General features: G+C 40.2%; 1 protein-coding gene across 1 annotated transcript in view; it reads right to left on the reverse strand.

Moving 5' to 3' along the window:
• The window catches only part of MTMR9 (myotubularin related protein 9), a 54,630-nt gene extending 43,007 nt beyond the window's left edge, over window positions 1-11,623 (reverse strand). The window contains exons 1-2 of the mRNA XM_008705078.2: window positions 11,036-11,623; window positions 10,273-10,793 (exon numbers count right to left, since the gene is read on the reverse strand). Coding sequence (XP_008703300.2) covers window positions 10,273-10,793; window positions 11,036-11,041 — 527 coding nt within the window. The 5' untranslated portion in view covers window positions 11,042-11,623. The remainder of the gene's footprint in view (window positions 1-10,272; window positions 10,794-11,035) is intronic.
• Window positions 11,624-16,124: the final 4,501 nt, after the last annotated feature.

Consider the following 16,124-nt stretch of genomic DNA (forward strand, 5'->3'; position numbering starts at 1 on the left):
ATGGCATCCAGATTGGAAAAGAAGAAATAAAACTGTTTTTAGTGGCAGATGACATGATTGCCTACTTAGAAAAACTAATGAAAAATACAACAAACTATTAGAATTAAAAAGTGAGGTTAGTAAGGCTGCCGGATACAAATTCAATACACAAAAATCAATAGTATTTCTATATACTATTGCAACAATTGTTAAAAATATTCAGGCCTTGGTTTTTATTCAGGACGGAAAGGCTGATAGATCAGGAGATGGCTGTCACTGAAAAGACAGTTTGTGACTCACAGTTCTCAAAAGGAGGGGACACACTATGTCATGCAGGGCCACTGGGTTATACAGGTGATCCCTGGTTGTCTATACCTGGCCCTGGAATAATTTAGGAGAGAAGAATAGTAGTCCTGAATGCAGAAGCCTGATATGAGGAAGTAAATGAGGGTATGGACTTAAGAGCTGTTGGTGTGCATGCAGGCAAGTTTCCTGCTATTTCTAGTAAATAGCTAACTCTGAGAGGGGGAGTCCCTCTCCAGAAGGTGTCAATGTACCTGAAGATGTCAATCTCCTGAAGATGTCAATGTACCATAAAATATAGAAAGTAAACAACGGGACTAATACAAAAGCAATTAGAAATTGAAATTTTAAAAATACCATTTGAAAGAGCATCAAAAAATGTGTAATAAATGGGGGTGATCGGTCAAAAAATGTCTGAGATCTATAAGTGAAAACTATAACACATTGTTGAGAGAAATTAAAGAAGACCTAAATAAAATGACTGGAGAGATGTACTTTGTTCATGGGACAGAAGACTTAATATTAAGATATCAGACGTCAACTCTCACCAAATTCATTAATCAACAGCTTCAACACAATTCCAATGAAAATCACATAGGGTTTTTTTTTTTTTAAGAAATTAACGAGCTGATTTTAAAATTCATATGGAAATGCAAATGACCTTAAATAGACAGAACAACTTTTAATAAGAACAAACCTGGAGAGCTAATGCTACATAATTTCAACTTAATATGAAGCTACTGTAGGGGCACCTGGGTAGCTCAGTTAGTTAAGCACCTGATTCTTAATTTTGGCTCAATTCATGATCTCAGGTTTGTAAAACTGAACCCCAAGTCGGGCTCCATGCTCAGCAGGGAGTCTGCTTCTCTCCCTCTCCCCTCCATCCCTCCCCCCTTCACATGCTCACTCTCTTTCTTAAATAAATAAATAAATAAATAAATAAATAAATAAATAAATCTTTTTTAAAAAGTTACCGTAATTAAGACTGTGGTAATGTAACAGCATCAAGATAAACAGATCAAAGGGACAGAAAGACAGTCTAGAAATAGTTTTACTTATATATGGACAAAGGTGCAAAGACAATTCACTGAAGAAGGGGTAAAACAATCAGATATCCATATGCAACATACACACACACATATATGTATACCATAAACTATATATAAAAACTGACTCAAAATGGATCATATACCTGAAGATAAAACCCAGAACTATAAAACTGCTGGAAGAAAATATGAGCAAAAATCTTTGTGACCTTGGGTTAGGCAAAGATTTCTAAGATAAGATACCACAACTCCAATCTATAAAAGAACTGATAAACTGGGCTTCTTCAAAACTGAAATCATTTGCTCTCTGAAAGACACTGTTAAAGAGAATGAAAAGGCAAACCACAGACTGAGAGAAAATATTTACAAATCTTATTTGATAAAAGTCTTGTATATAGAATATTAAAAAAAAAAACAACTCTCAAAACTCAATAAAGGAAAGGATTCTGGGAAGACGGTGGAGTAGGAAGGACCAGGAATCTGTCTCCCCACCTAGACAACAATTTCACTGGCACGATTTGTTTGATGTGACTATTCTGTAACTCTAGAATCTATTGGCTTGCAACTTCCAGGGGGAAGACTTGAATGATCAATTTTGGATAAATTCAGACCTTAGCAAAACAGCAGCTACACATCCTAGCCATGTGATGGGCAGCTATGCACATGTTCCTGGAGCAGCTTGTGCACAGCCTGAGGAAGCCAAGTTGGACAAAGACACCGTCCTCCAAGTATCAGAGAAAAAAGATCCTGTCCTCCAACTATCAGGGATCTATGCTCTGATCGCTGATTGCTGCTTCTGATCACAGAAATGCAAAGGCCAGCAGCCACTGTTGTTGCATCTCTTCCTATTGTTGCAAGCCCCTCCTCCACAAGTGACTTCCAGGGAATTTAAAGGCCAGTTCTCTTTCCCCTCCCAATCCTCATTTCATTTTTCCCTTTTCTCCTTTCAGGAGACAGACATTAAAGACTAGGACACTCAAAAACAATTACATATATGAGGAATATTATATCAATGCCCAAGGAACAGCTCAGAAAAGAGCTATTAGATGACCTTAAATTTGCACTTCAGGCTGATCTCTGGCATAGAGAAAACTTACAACAACAGCAACAATAATTATAATAAGCAAATGACAATTATTAAAAACAAACAAACAAAAACAGCAAACCCTGGGGAAAGGGAAGAATCTGATTCCCAGAGTTGGTCACCACATCATTAGATCAAATGTTCAGTGTTCCAACAAAAACAAAAACAAAAAATCACAAGGCATACAAATAAACAGGAAAGTATGAACCATTCAAAGGAAAAAAAATACATCAACAGAAACTTTCCCTGAAAAAGACCTGATGGCAGATATACCCAACAATGATTTTAAAACAATCATTTTAAAGATGCTCAAAGAACTTAAGAAAGATGTGGAGAAAGTCAAGAATGCGATGTGTGAACAAAATGGAAATATCGATAGAGAAAACCTCAAGAAACCAAAAAGAAAAAGAAAAAGAAAAAATTGGAGCTGAAAAGTGCAATAAGTGAAATGAAAAAATTCACTAGAGGGATTCAAAGGCAGATGTGAGAAGGCAGAAGAAAAATCAGTGAACCTGAAGAAAAAATGGAAATTATTGGGTCTGAGAAGCAGAAAGAGAAAAGACTGGAAAAAAGTGAATAGAACCTAAGGACCTGTGGGATACCAACAAGAGAACCAACATACACATTGCGGGAGTCCCAGAAAGAGAAGAAAAAGGAACAGAGAGAATATTTGAAGAAATAATGGTGGAAAAATTCCCCAATTTGATGAAAGACATGAACATAAACATCCAAGAAGCTCAACAAACTCCAGGTAAGATAAACTCAGAGAACCACACCAAATCACATTTTAATTAAACTTTCAAAAGACAAAGAGAAAATCTTGAAAGCAGCAAGAAGGAAGAGAATTGTCACATACAACAAGGAAGCCACAATAAAATAATGAACTGATTTCACATCAGAAACTTTGGAGGCCACAAAACAGTGAGTTGATATATTCGAAGTGCTAAAAGCAAAAGCTGTCAACTAAGAATCCTTTATCCAGCAAAGTGTCCTTCAAAAGTAAAGGAGAAATTAAGACAGTCCCAGATAAACAAAAGTTGAGGGACTTATGACCACTAGAGCTGCCCTACAAGAAATGCTCAAGGGAGTCCCACAAGGTTAAATGAAAGGACACTAGGCAGTAATCTGAAGCTATATGAAGAAATAAAGATCTCAATGAAGGTAAATACATGGGTGGTTATAAAAGCTAATATTATTGTAACAATGGTTTGTAAACGTACTTTTTGTTTTCTACATGATTTAACAGATTAATACATTCAAAGAAAAAATTATTACTATAAAAGCTATTATAACTGTATTACTATAACTTTGGATTATAACTCCAAATTTTGTTTACTACATAATTTAAGAGACTAATGCATTAATAAGAATTATTAGTTTATGTTTGGGGGCATACAATGTATTAAGATGTAACTTTGTGACATGAATAATGAAAAACAGTAGGGACAGAGCTATAAAGGAGCACATTTTTTGTATGTTATTGAAGTTAAATGGCATAAATTCAAATTAGAGTGTTATAACCTTAGGATGTTTAATGTAATTCCCATGGTAATCACAAAGAAAATAGCTATAGGATATACATAAAGGTAAATGAGAAAGGAATTTAAACATTTCACTACTAAAATATCAACTACATACAAACAGAATACTAAGGGACAGAAAAGGTATAAGGCATAGAGAAAACAAACAGCACAGTAACAGAAGTCCCTCCTTATCAATAATTATTTTAAATGCAAATTGATTTTAAAAAAAACTGTCCAATCAAAAGACAGAGATTGGCAGAATGAATAAAAACATATGATCCCACTATATGCTATCTTACAAGAGACTCCAGATCCAAAGACACAAATGTAACCTAAAAGTGAAAAGATAGGAAAAAAATATTCCATGCAAACAGTAACCAAAAGACAGCAGGTAAGGTTATACTAATATCAGACAAAACAGACTTTTTAAGAGATGTTATTTATTTATTTGACAGAGAGAGAGACAGCCAGGGAGAGAGGGAACACAAGCAGGGGGAGTGGGAGAGGAAGAAGCAGGCTCTCAGCGGAGGAGCCTGAGGTGGGGCTCGATCCCAGAGCTCTGGGATCACGCCCTGAGCCAAAGGCAGACGCTTAACGACTGCGCCACCCAGGCGCCCCCAGACAAAATAGACTTTAAATCAAAAATGGTTAAAAGAGACAAGGAAGGACATTATATACTAATAAAATATTCAACACAGCAAGCAGATATAACAATTATAAATAATTACACATTTAACTACAGGCAATCAAAATATATGAAGCAAAAACTGACAGAACTGAAGGAAAAAATAGTTCTACAGTAATACTCGGAGACTTTAATACCGCATTCATGATAATAGCTAGAACAATCAGAGTGAAGATAAATAAGGAAATAGACACTTAACACAATAAACCAACCAGATGTAACAGACACATACACACTAGCTACCAAACAACAACAGAATACACATTCTTCTCAAGTGCACATGGGACACTTTCCAGGACAGACTGTATGTTGGGTCATAAATCAAAGTCTCAGTAGATTTAAAAAGATAGATATTTGAACAGAATGGGATGAAGTTAGAAATCTACAACAAAAGGAAAACTGAAAAATTCACAAAATTATGGAAAGTAGCAATGCACTTTTAAACAACCAAGGGAGCAAAGAAATCACAAGTAAATTAGAAAACACAGACAAATGGAAACAAACACATTACAAAACCTATGGGACACAGAGAAAGCTATACACATATGAAATCACTTGATAAATGATGGATCAATCAAGAATGGGTTGCTAGATAATGGTATTAGGAAAACTGGCTTGTTACCTGAAGAAAAACACTTGAAACGAAGGTAGAATCTAAATGAGTTAAAGACCTAAAAGTGAAGGGTAAAACTATAAAGCTAATACGAAAGAAAATGTAGACAATATCCTAGTGATCTTGGGATGAGGAAGGACAAACAATAAAGTAAAAAAAGCACAAACAATAAAGTAAAAAAACGATGAATTCTGAATTAAAATTAAGGCCTTCTGCTCAGCAAAGACCACCACAGAAAAATCAACAAATGGGTGAGAGACTAAGAGAAGACATCTGCAATGTCTAAGTAAAGAATTAAAACCTAGAAAGTATACAAGGAGCTGGTACAAATCAATGCTAGAAAGATAACAAACCCAATTTTTAAAAGTGGGTCAAAAAATTCACAGAAAGGAAAAAAAATTTATTGAATTGCTAATAAGTCTATACAGAGATACTGAGACTCATCAGTAATTAAAAAAATACAAACTAAAACAAAGAGATACTATTCACAGTCATCAGACTAGCAAAACTTAAAAAGACAATAATTCCAAATGTTGGTAAGAATGTGGCGGAAATAGGGACCATAGTGGGAGGGGCAAAGGGACTAGTCATTTTGGAGAGTCCTTAGCATCACTTGGTGAAGTGAACTAATTTTATGTATCTGCTTTCTGGCTCGATCCCATGCTAGACATAATCTCAGAGAAATTTTTGTACAAAACTATAAGTGGACCCAAACAAGTATATTTTTTCAGTATGTTGTGATAGGAGGGAGTTGGAAGTTATCTAAAGGGTCAGAAAAGTAAAATGTTGTAGACAATTTGGAATTCTATGCTGCAGTCAGAAGTAGTGAAATGATATACACGCAGCAGTAGGGAGAGGACTGAGTTAATGCTGGGAAACAGAACAAGATCTGCAACATAATCCTACTGGGGAAAATTAAACTCGCACATGATAGTGCTATGTATTTTACAGAGTATACATTTATCTAAGGACAAATAGCAACACTTAACATACTGGCCTGAAAGGATTGAGAATGAGGTGGAAAATAGGGGTGAAGGCTAGCACTTGAAGAAGAATAAAATGTAATAAAACCAGAAAACCTTGCAATGAATCAATCATGAAAACGACAAGTTATCAAATGAGTAGGATTAACTCAGCTTTCTACATCTTGGGGTCCATGAAAAGAAAAATGTGTAATTGTAAAACTTTTGTAAAACCTTGTGTGCTGAAAGGATCTATAAAATTATATATGCAGTGCGATGAGCTTGTAAAGCATCACTCAAATATAAGTTACTACTAGATATGAGAAGGGCTGTCTTCCTCTACGTCATAGAACTGAGAGGTTCAGAGAGGTTAAGCGGCTTGCCCAAGGACACCTGTGTAACAAGAGGCAGAACGAAAGGAGTCATCCTTAATAATGCACTTCTCTCACAACCGTTTACAATTCACTAACAAGGCATGGCAGCTCAGCCTTCAAAATACCTCCCAAACCTAACCGCTTCTGAGCTCACTTCTACCACTTCCACTCTTAAGTCACCGTCACCTTCTCCCTGAACTACTCAACAGTCTCCTAACGAGGCCTGCTGCTTTCCACTGGTGCCCCTTTGCAATCCGTCTTCTGCCATGGCTGGAACCAGCTTCTAAAAAAGTCTTATCGGCTCTTACTTCCTTGCTTTCAACTCTCCAAAGAGCTTCCTTTGAAAACCATCACAATGGCAAAGAAAGCCCTAGACCATCTGCCCTCTGCTTATCCCTCCTACCAATTTCTGCTACACCCCTAGCCTCTATCCCTACTCACTGCCCTCCAGACACACTGGCCTCTTTGTTCTTCCCAGTACATGGCAGGCCCATTCCTGTCTCTGCATTGGTTGTTCCCTCTGGCTGGAATATTCTTTCTTCTAATATACACATTGCTAGCTTCCTCTCTTCCTTCAGATGTCATTCATTTATTTTTAAAGATTTTATTTATTTGACAGAGAAAGAGAGAGAGTGAATGAGAGAGAGCACAAGCAGAGGGAGCGGCAGGCAGAGGGAGAAGCAGGCTCCTCTGCGGGGAGCCCGATGTGGGGCTCAATCGCACTGAGCCTAAAAGAGACACTTAACCAACTGAGCCACCCAGGCGTCCCAGATGTCATTCATTTAAATGATACTTGTCTTTTCTGAAATTCCTTCTAAGAACACTGCTTCCTAGCATTCTCTATCCTCCCCTCTTCCTCTATTTTCCCTCCTGGCACATATATATATTTTTAATAATAATTTTTTATATTATGTGAGTCACCATACAGTACATCCCTAGTTTTTGATGTAAAGTTCCATGACTCATTACTTGCGTGTAACACCCAGTGCACCATGCAATACGTGCCCTCCTTAACACCCATCACCAGCCTATCCCATTCCCTCTTGGCACATATTACCTGACACTGTTATTTACTTATTTGTTGATTTATTTGAATGTCTATCTCCTCCACTAGTACACAAGCTCTTCGACCCTCTTAGTCATGCAGAGCCCAGACGGTGCTCAGCACACAGAAGACACATGGAAGTATTTCTTGAGAGCAATAACTAAACTCTAATCTGACCACCTAGCTCATGCTCTTTCCATCACATCATGCTGCTTCTGGGAAAAAGATAAATATATACACAGTTTGTCACTTCTCACCTAACAGATTAAAAGGTCATGTCTTACATACTTTTTAAAGCCCTGCCAGGCCTAGCATGTAGTAAATGCTGGGTAAATATGAAATGCAAGTATGAAAAGCATCCATAAAATAAGAAAAAAGAAAAGGGAGTTGGTGGTAAGGAGAAATTCTATTTTGTATTCTGTGGCATCACTGATCATTTGGGGGTCAATCCTTCTTATACTTCCTATGTGCCTATCTGCCCAAGTTAGGAGTTTTGAAAGAGATAGAAATTAACCAAATGTAAGTCCTGGCTTCAAGGATCTAACATATGGGTAAATATCAAAATACAAATTTTAATATATAAATTAAATATATCCTTATCAAAGAGGCATAATTAAAGAGTTATAACATTTCAAGGTGAGGAGAATTACTTCTAGTTGTGGAAATTAACAGAAGAACCTACAAAAGAGGGGGAGGTTAAAATGGTTATACTACATATTGATAAATGAGTAGCAATTGGATGATAGCCTATGAACTTCTGAAAGATAAGAACTACACTTTATTCATCTTGGTGTTCTTCATGCCGCACAAAATGCCAAGAACATAATGACATTAAATAAATCTTTAACAAACTTGGGAGGAACAAAGCATTCCAGGCAGAAGGAAGAGCATCGGTAAGATACAGACATGGGAATGCAGGACATAGTGAGCAAAAATAAAAGAGTGAGGACTGGTAATGGAAAGAGTTCATGAGGGGCACCTGGGGGGGCTCAGTCAGTTGAGCAGCTGCCTTCGGTTCGGATCATGATCCCAGGGTCCTGGGATAGAGCCTGGCATCTGGCTCCTCGATTAGCGGGGAGCCTCTCTCTACCTCTCCCTCTGCTCCCCACCCCTGATTGGACAAGCTCTCTCTCTCAAATAAATAAATAAAATCTTTAAAAAAAGGGGGGGGATCATGAAAGAGAATGGCAAGAACTAAGGTGGGAAAAAAAAGTTAGGGCCAGATGGAGTACCATGAATGACAGAGTAGAAGGTTTATACTCTATTGCGCAGGCCAGGAGAGATCGTTGAAAACTTTTACACAGGAGAAGATGATCTGAGGAGTCTAGTAGGAGGCCTCTACTTGAAAAAATAAATAAATCTGTCACCAATTCATAATACTGTTTCCAATTCTACCACTGGTAAATACCGTCTTTTAAGGCATAACCTCTCTAGGAATCTTAATATCCAAATTCTCCTGAGAGATAATTTAAAAAGCTGTTGTCATTCATTTATACTTTAGTGTAAACTGGATAATCAATTCACCTTCTCCTGGCTAGAGTTAAGTACACAGAGCCATTGGGGCAATAAGAATTTTGACTGCAGATAGAAGTATAAATTTTTTTTTTTTAAAGATTTTTATTTATTTATTTGACAGAGATAGAGACAGCCAGCGAGAGAGGGAACACAAGCAGGGGGAGTGGGAGAGGAAGAAGCAGGCTCCTAGCAGAGGAGCCTGATGTGGGGCTCGATCCCATAACGCCGGGATCACGCCCTGAGCCGAAGGCAGGCGCTTAACTGCTGTGCCACCCAGGCGCCCCAGAAGTATAAATTTTTGACTCTGAGACACCACCTTGGAAAGACAGAGTCTGGGGTGAAAAAAAAAAAAGGAGGCTAACTACTTAATACCTTTGCTTAAGAGCAATTCTGTTTTTATTTTTTTTTCCCCAAAAGCAGACCTTAGTAAGGATAAGTAAAAGATATTATATGCTTAATCTTCTATGATGTGAGTATTGCACCACTTAGTCAATTATTTCCTTAGTGATGGTCATACATTTTGTTTCCAATCTTTTGTCCCTAAAAAAAGTGCTGCAATAAAATAATACACGTACTCAAAATAAATAAATAAATAAAAAGTAAAATAAAATAAAAGATATTATAATCTCCCATAGTAGAAGTATTCAATTGATGATTCAGAAGGTAAGAAAAAAGGAGAAACATGATAAACATTTTTGAAGGAAAGAAAAAAAAATTTTGTGTCATTTAGACACTACATACTAAGTTCTTTGAGTTTTCCTCAAAAGAGGCAAGTACCTAAACACATTCAACCACTTCATGGAACTGTGGCGGGCAATTAATAATCCAAGGAATATGATGGTGCAAGAAGAAATGTTTTTTTAAAAAGGTTAAAAATCCACCGAAATGATGTTATAATCAGGCTGATAATAACCACCATATGATAACCCTGAGAATTCCATCCAGATTTAATGGAAATCAGGCAACTCATCAGGATGGTTTTCTACTTTCTAAAATTCACATCTTCAATCCAGGCCGGAGAAGGCTCATTTTGCTGGCGGGTTAGGCGATGGGACGCAAGGAAAACAGTGCGACGCGTGGCCTCAGACGTCCACCTAAGGACCCCCAGGTTCCCTGCGGAAAGGTGGTAGAATGGGCACTCACCGCTTGTCGATGGCGTCGATGTTTGAATGGAGGAGCCACAGCTCCTCCGTGTTGTCCTGCCGGGAGGACAGGATCAGGTGGTGACCAGTCAGACACAAGGTCCCTTCGACGGCGGGATAGAAAGGCCGGTGCAGCACCACATTGTCCACCCGTGGGGTCTTAATCAGCTCCGCAAACTCCATGGTCTCCCGCGGCCGCAGCCACGGGACTGCCGAGTCCGGGAGGGCCGAGGCGGTCACACCGCCGCAGGGCTGGGGTGGAGAATGACCCGGCTCCGGGCAGGCCGGAGGGGCGGGGACGGGGCGGGGAGGCCGCGCCCCGCCCCAGGCTCCGGTGGGCGCGGCGAGGCCTGCGGTCACCGTCACTGGCCGCGGGAAAACAAGGGCTGGGGCTGGGCCAGGCCCGGGCGTCTCTCTCGCACTCCCGGTCCTTCCAGGCCCGGGTCTCGGGTGGAGAGAACGCTCCGCGGCAGGCCCAGCAGCAGCCACCACCACCTGGGGACCCGGCCTCGGCTGGACAGGCTGAAGGGAGAAAGAGGAGGCCGCTTTAGGACCAGTTTCCAACACCCAGCTGCTAGGAACTCCTGGCGGAAGTAGCTGCTGGGAGCCGAAGCCTAGGGCAACTCCGGGCGGAAGCGGTGGAGCCCGAAACTCGGAAGCCAGGGAAGTCAGAGCCGGAAGTCAGTCCCCTCTCCGAAGAGGGTGCTTCCGGAAACACAGACCTCCAAGGTTTGTGTTCCTACTAGGAAAAGGCTCTTCTTTACCTTCATGCTCACTGCCGTACCTTCCACCCGCTTCAAATATCCGTATCAGAAAAGGCCGGGGAAGATGGGACGACGAGAAGAGGTCTTGTCCGCCTCCGCGCACTTGAGTCGTAATCCCTCCTCCAAGAGCTCTTCATAGGGTGGGACTGTCGTAAATTGTGATGATTTTCGTCCATTCGCCGTGAGATGGCAAGTGTTGGATCGAATGACTGATTGTGACCGTAGAGAATTCTCCAGGTGTAAGGGAGAAACCCAGGGCCGAGCGCCGCAGACTCCCAGACAGCGGCACTCCAAGGTTCTGTGACCTTGAGCAAGAAAAAGGAAAAGCATGCAAACACCTATGAGAGGGACCTGGGTACAAATTACATACAATGCACAGAAGAGGGAAAGATTAATCCTATCCAGTGAGGAAGCTCAAGTGACTTGCTAAAACAGTTAATCTGTGGCAGAGATGGAACTTCAATCTAGATCTATGAAATCAAGGTACTGGGGCATTGACACCACCACACAGCCTGCCCATCAGATACATTGGCACTGAACTACTCCCAGATACCCCAATTATGCCAGAAATTTACTCAAATAAGTTCTTTTCGTTTAGTGCCCTCCCCCAAACTATTTTCAATATAAAATAGAGAATTAGAGGGGAAATATGCAAGGGTTTGAGTCCTGGTCTGCTGTCAGTCCATTAAACTTTGAAATCTCCACCATCTAGTATCTAAAGACAGCTAGAAGGCTAAAGTCTCACAGCAATCAAAGACAAAGTTCATTGCCTAAAATCTCACCACATCACCCACCAACAGTGTCCCTGCTTCTGCCCTTGCCCTTCCTAAAATGTTCCCTTATCAAAACAAAAACACTTTATAAAATTGTTACAGCGGAGAGTCCAGCTTTATTTGTCTGCAAAAGAAAAAAGGAACCAACAGAAAGGGGAGATGAGGGAACTGGTCTATAAAGCTACTTTTTTAATTGGGATTTTTGTTGTCCTTCCATCTTGTGGCTCATTATAACAATTACCAATTGAGAATTTACTTCCAGAATAAAGAATCAGGGAAAGTTTTATGGAGAAGGTATCATTTGAAACAATGACCTTGAAGGATGAGTAAGATTTATACCCTGAATGGAATGTAGCCAAGATGTCTTGTCTTAATTTAATGATGTCTGATAGAGGTAAGGATAAATTCTCCAAAAATTCCATGACCTTTTCTTTTAGTTTAACTGCAAACAAACAAACAAAAGAGCCTATGAAAAAACCATTGTGTCATTACATTTAAAAACGTTTAATATTCCATAAAGGCATAAACTTTTTGCCCTCAAGAGAAAATTGTCAATATCATGCTGGATTACTATAAGGAAACACTGGGAACTATCAGAAAATTATATCTACTCTGAGTTGAAGCTCAAAGCAAAGAAAGCCCCTGAGATCTGCAGAAAACAAATATTCAATAGCAAAGAATAGAGGGGATGCAGATTATGTGAACTTAATAAGTACATGAACAGTAGATGGCAGTAGAGCTTGACAGTAATAGGGTAGGCTTCCATTCTATTAATTAATTCGATGAGACCGTAGTCAAACAAGTTTACTATCCAAACTGCCTAGATGCAAGGGTCTCAGAAGATTCAGGTAAATAAAAGAAGATGATGGCATTTATTTCTTTTTACAGATTTATTTATTTATTTTAGAGCGAGAGAGAGCGTGCAAAAAGGAGGGAAGGGAAGAGAGAGAATCTTCAAGTAGATTCCCACCGAGTATGGAGCCCAATGTGAGGCTCGAGGTCCATCCCAGGACCCCCAAGATCATGACCTGAGCTGAAATCACGAGTTGGCCACCCAACCGACTGATCCACCCAGGCAACCCAATGATGGCATTTATAATGCATGTAAAACACTCAACACCTTACAGGTATTATTATTTTCATCATTATTTTATGAGATAATAAATGGCATTAATGTGTAATCATCTTATTCTATCAAATAATCATCTAGCATGTATTAAGTGCCTACTTGGAAATCAGCATCGTGGGGAATAGAAACAATAGATCTGACACAGCTCTTGCCCTTAAAAAGTAATAGCTACTTTGGGAAGGCCAACACACCCTACACAACTAAGGAACAAAAAATTAGAAAGTGCTAAATTTTGAAGTGCAGTTTTACTTTCCTGGCTCTGTGTTTCTCTACCAGGTCTTGAGCAGTTAGTAGAAATTGAGTTTGAAGGTAGTTTGAAGAAAGCAGGTCAACAATTGCCAAAAGTAGTAAGAGCATCTAAGATGGAGAAGACATTGCCCGTATGTGCCATTGGTGAGCAGGTGTTCTCCATGTGCTTGACTGTAGCAGCCGCATCGAACTTGATAACCTCATGCCTGTCTTCCTTGTATTCTTCATCCCTTCATTCTCCAAGCAAATAAATCACCAAGTCGTTGATCTCATCTTCTAATAGTTCTTGAATCCCCCACCTCTCTCCATCTCCAAGGCCATTGCCGTAGTTCAGGCCACCACCATCTCTCGCCGTACTTAAGGGGGAAAGCCTCTCAGTTGGTCTCATTTCTTCCAATAGGGTTTCCCTCCAGACTTTTTCCATCTGGCAGCTAAAGCCCTTTATACTGTTCTAAATTTCATTTTTCTTTTCTTGTAAGTCCCTTTGTGATCTAGCCCCTTAGGCAGTGATAAGTATCACAGATCTCATCTTTCCTGCTGTCTCTCTCTAGCTGGCACCACAGCTCCCAACTCCCATTTCCAGCAGTTTGCACACCAGCTCTCCCTAAATAGCTCACAGTTTCCTTTTGAGATTTTGCACCCAGTTAGAACCTTGCTACTGAGTGGAGAACAGGGCCCAGCATCATTAGCATTCCCTGGGAACTTTGTTGAAATATTTCACTCCAGAGCTACTGAATCAGAATCTGCCCTTAAATAAGATTCCCAGATGATTTTTATGAACATGAAAGTTTGAGAAAGCACTGTTCTAAAGAATCTGGGTGTTCTTTCTGCCTGGTATACATCTATCTCACTCCCAATACCTTGTCCCTTGACCTCCTAATTTCTATCATCCTTCGGATCTTCTCTGAGCTGTCACTGCCTCTAGGAAGCCTCTCCTGATTCCACACCTCATGGGCTCCACGTTATATAGGCTCCACAGCACTATGTAATAACAATAATAGTTCTGGGATGCCTGGGTGCTCAGTCTGTTAAGTGACCAACTCTTGATTTCGGCTCAGGTCATGATCTCAGGGTCCTGGGATCGAGCCCCGTGTTGAGCTCTGCACTCAGCACAGAGTCTGCTTGTCCCTCTCCCTCTGCTCCTCCTCCCCCCACCTCAAATAAATAAATAAAATCTTTTTTAAAAATAATAATAGTTCACACTTTTGAGTGTTTACTCTGTGTTCTGGACATTGTGCTAAATGCTTTACATGCACTGGCCCATGTAGTCCTTGCACAGTTCTCTGAGATTAGCTAGTATTCTCCTTTTACCAATGAGGACATGGAGGCACAGGATCTTAATAGCTTTTCCAAGGTTGGAGAGCAATAAGTGGTGGAAGCAGGATTCAGACCCAAGCAGATGGGTGCAGACTCTGAGCTCTTCACCGCCATGCTACATTGCCACCCATGAGACCTGAGCCCTCCTTGGTTGCTTTCTCTAATCTTACCTCTTAATAAACTATATTGAAATAGACTCCTTATGGGTCATAACATTCCACTAGACAATGACCTCCTTGAGAGAAAGTACCATTTCTTGATTGTAGTATGCCCAGCATCCAGCTTAGTGCCTAAACATAGTAGCCACTTAATGTACATTTGTTGAAAGACACCCTGTATTTTACTGAACACATTTCACCCAGGCCTCTCTCTCACCACCCCAATCTGACTGACTTTAGATATTATTGCAGCTGTTTGTAGCAGCGTTATGATAAGAGGAGGAGGAAGGTGATGCTATGTTACTCCCACCTTGCAGCTGAGGAAATTAAAGCAGATGAACAACTTGTCAGCAATGATGATCATCTCTTATGTTTGGTCACTATGTTACAATTTGCAAAATATTTTCAAATACATTATCACATATGCCTTTCTCAATGACCTGGTGAAATAGATAGGAGAGGCATTGTTCCCAGTTCAGAGAGGAAGAGCTGAGGCTCAAGGGATGGTGATGTCCTTTCAATGGCAAAACCAAGCAGAGAGGCAGAGACCCAAAGGCAAACCTTCTGAGCCCAAAATTCAGGCCCTTGCCATCACACTAATTTAAATTAGACTTAGTCTGTAGTACTTCGGTCTGTTCACATTCTGACCCGTGGGTGTTAGGAGAAGATAGCCACTGCTAAGTAAGCAAAGGGGAGGTAAAGTTTCAAGACACAGCCACAACACGAAGGAGAGCTCTGGGGACAATGATTTAATCAATGGACCTGTATTCAGAAATATTGTAATAGCCACATTGCCTATGTCTGGGCCACTTTAGTTTTTGAAACCAATCAGAAGGTGACAAACTGGAAGGCAAGGGACTGTTGCTATTGCACATAAAATAAATCAGCGCAAGCATAATTGCTTAAAACAACATCGAACAGTTGGTAGCTAGCGCTGGAGTAGTAGGAGGGGGAGAGGCTGAAACATTTGGGGGCTACCTAGGCACCCCTCTCTGCAATCTCAGGGTCTCTCCCATGGTCTCCTCACGAGTTTATTTGATATTCCTGTTAGTACGGTGGCCTCAGGGCAGTCAGGCGGCATACAAAGCAGCTGAAGATGTCAAGAATGAATATTCCCAAGGGCAAAGCAGAAGCTGCATCAACTTTTCTGACCTCAGATGTCACATAATGTCACTTCCACTGTACTCTCTTGATTTTAAACAGTCACAAAAACCCATTCAGTTTCAAGGGGAGAGGACATGGATCCCACCTCTCAATAGGAGCAATGTCAAAGAATGTATTCCACAGGGATGCATTTGATAGCGGGAAACATATATGTATGAACGCAACCACCCCTGCACACACTGGCAACTGGAAGGAGGAATAAAGAGAATATTCAGAAAGTCAACACATTCTTTTTGGCAAAGTGCTTCTCTGCTCATAGCCATAATGAAATGAACTAAGAATATGCAATTACATATAAT

Source organism: Ursus maritimus, unplaced genomic scaffold, assembly GCF_017311325.1.
Source record: "Ursus maritimus isolate PB19 unplaced genomic scaffold, ASM1731132v1 scaffold_11, whole genome shotgun sequence".
NCBI classification, from domain to species: domain Eukaryota; kingdom Metazoa; phylum Chordata; class Mammalia; order Carnivora; family Ursidae; genus Ursus; species Ursus maritimus.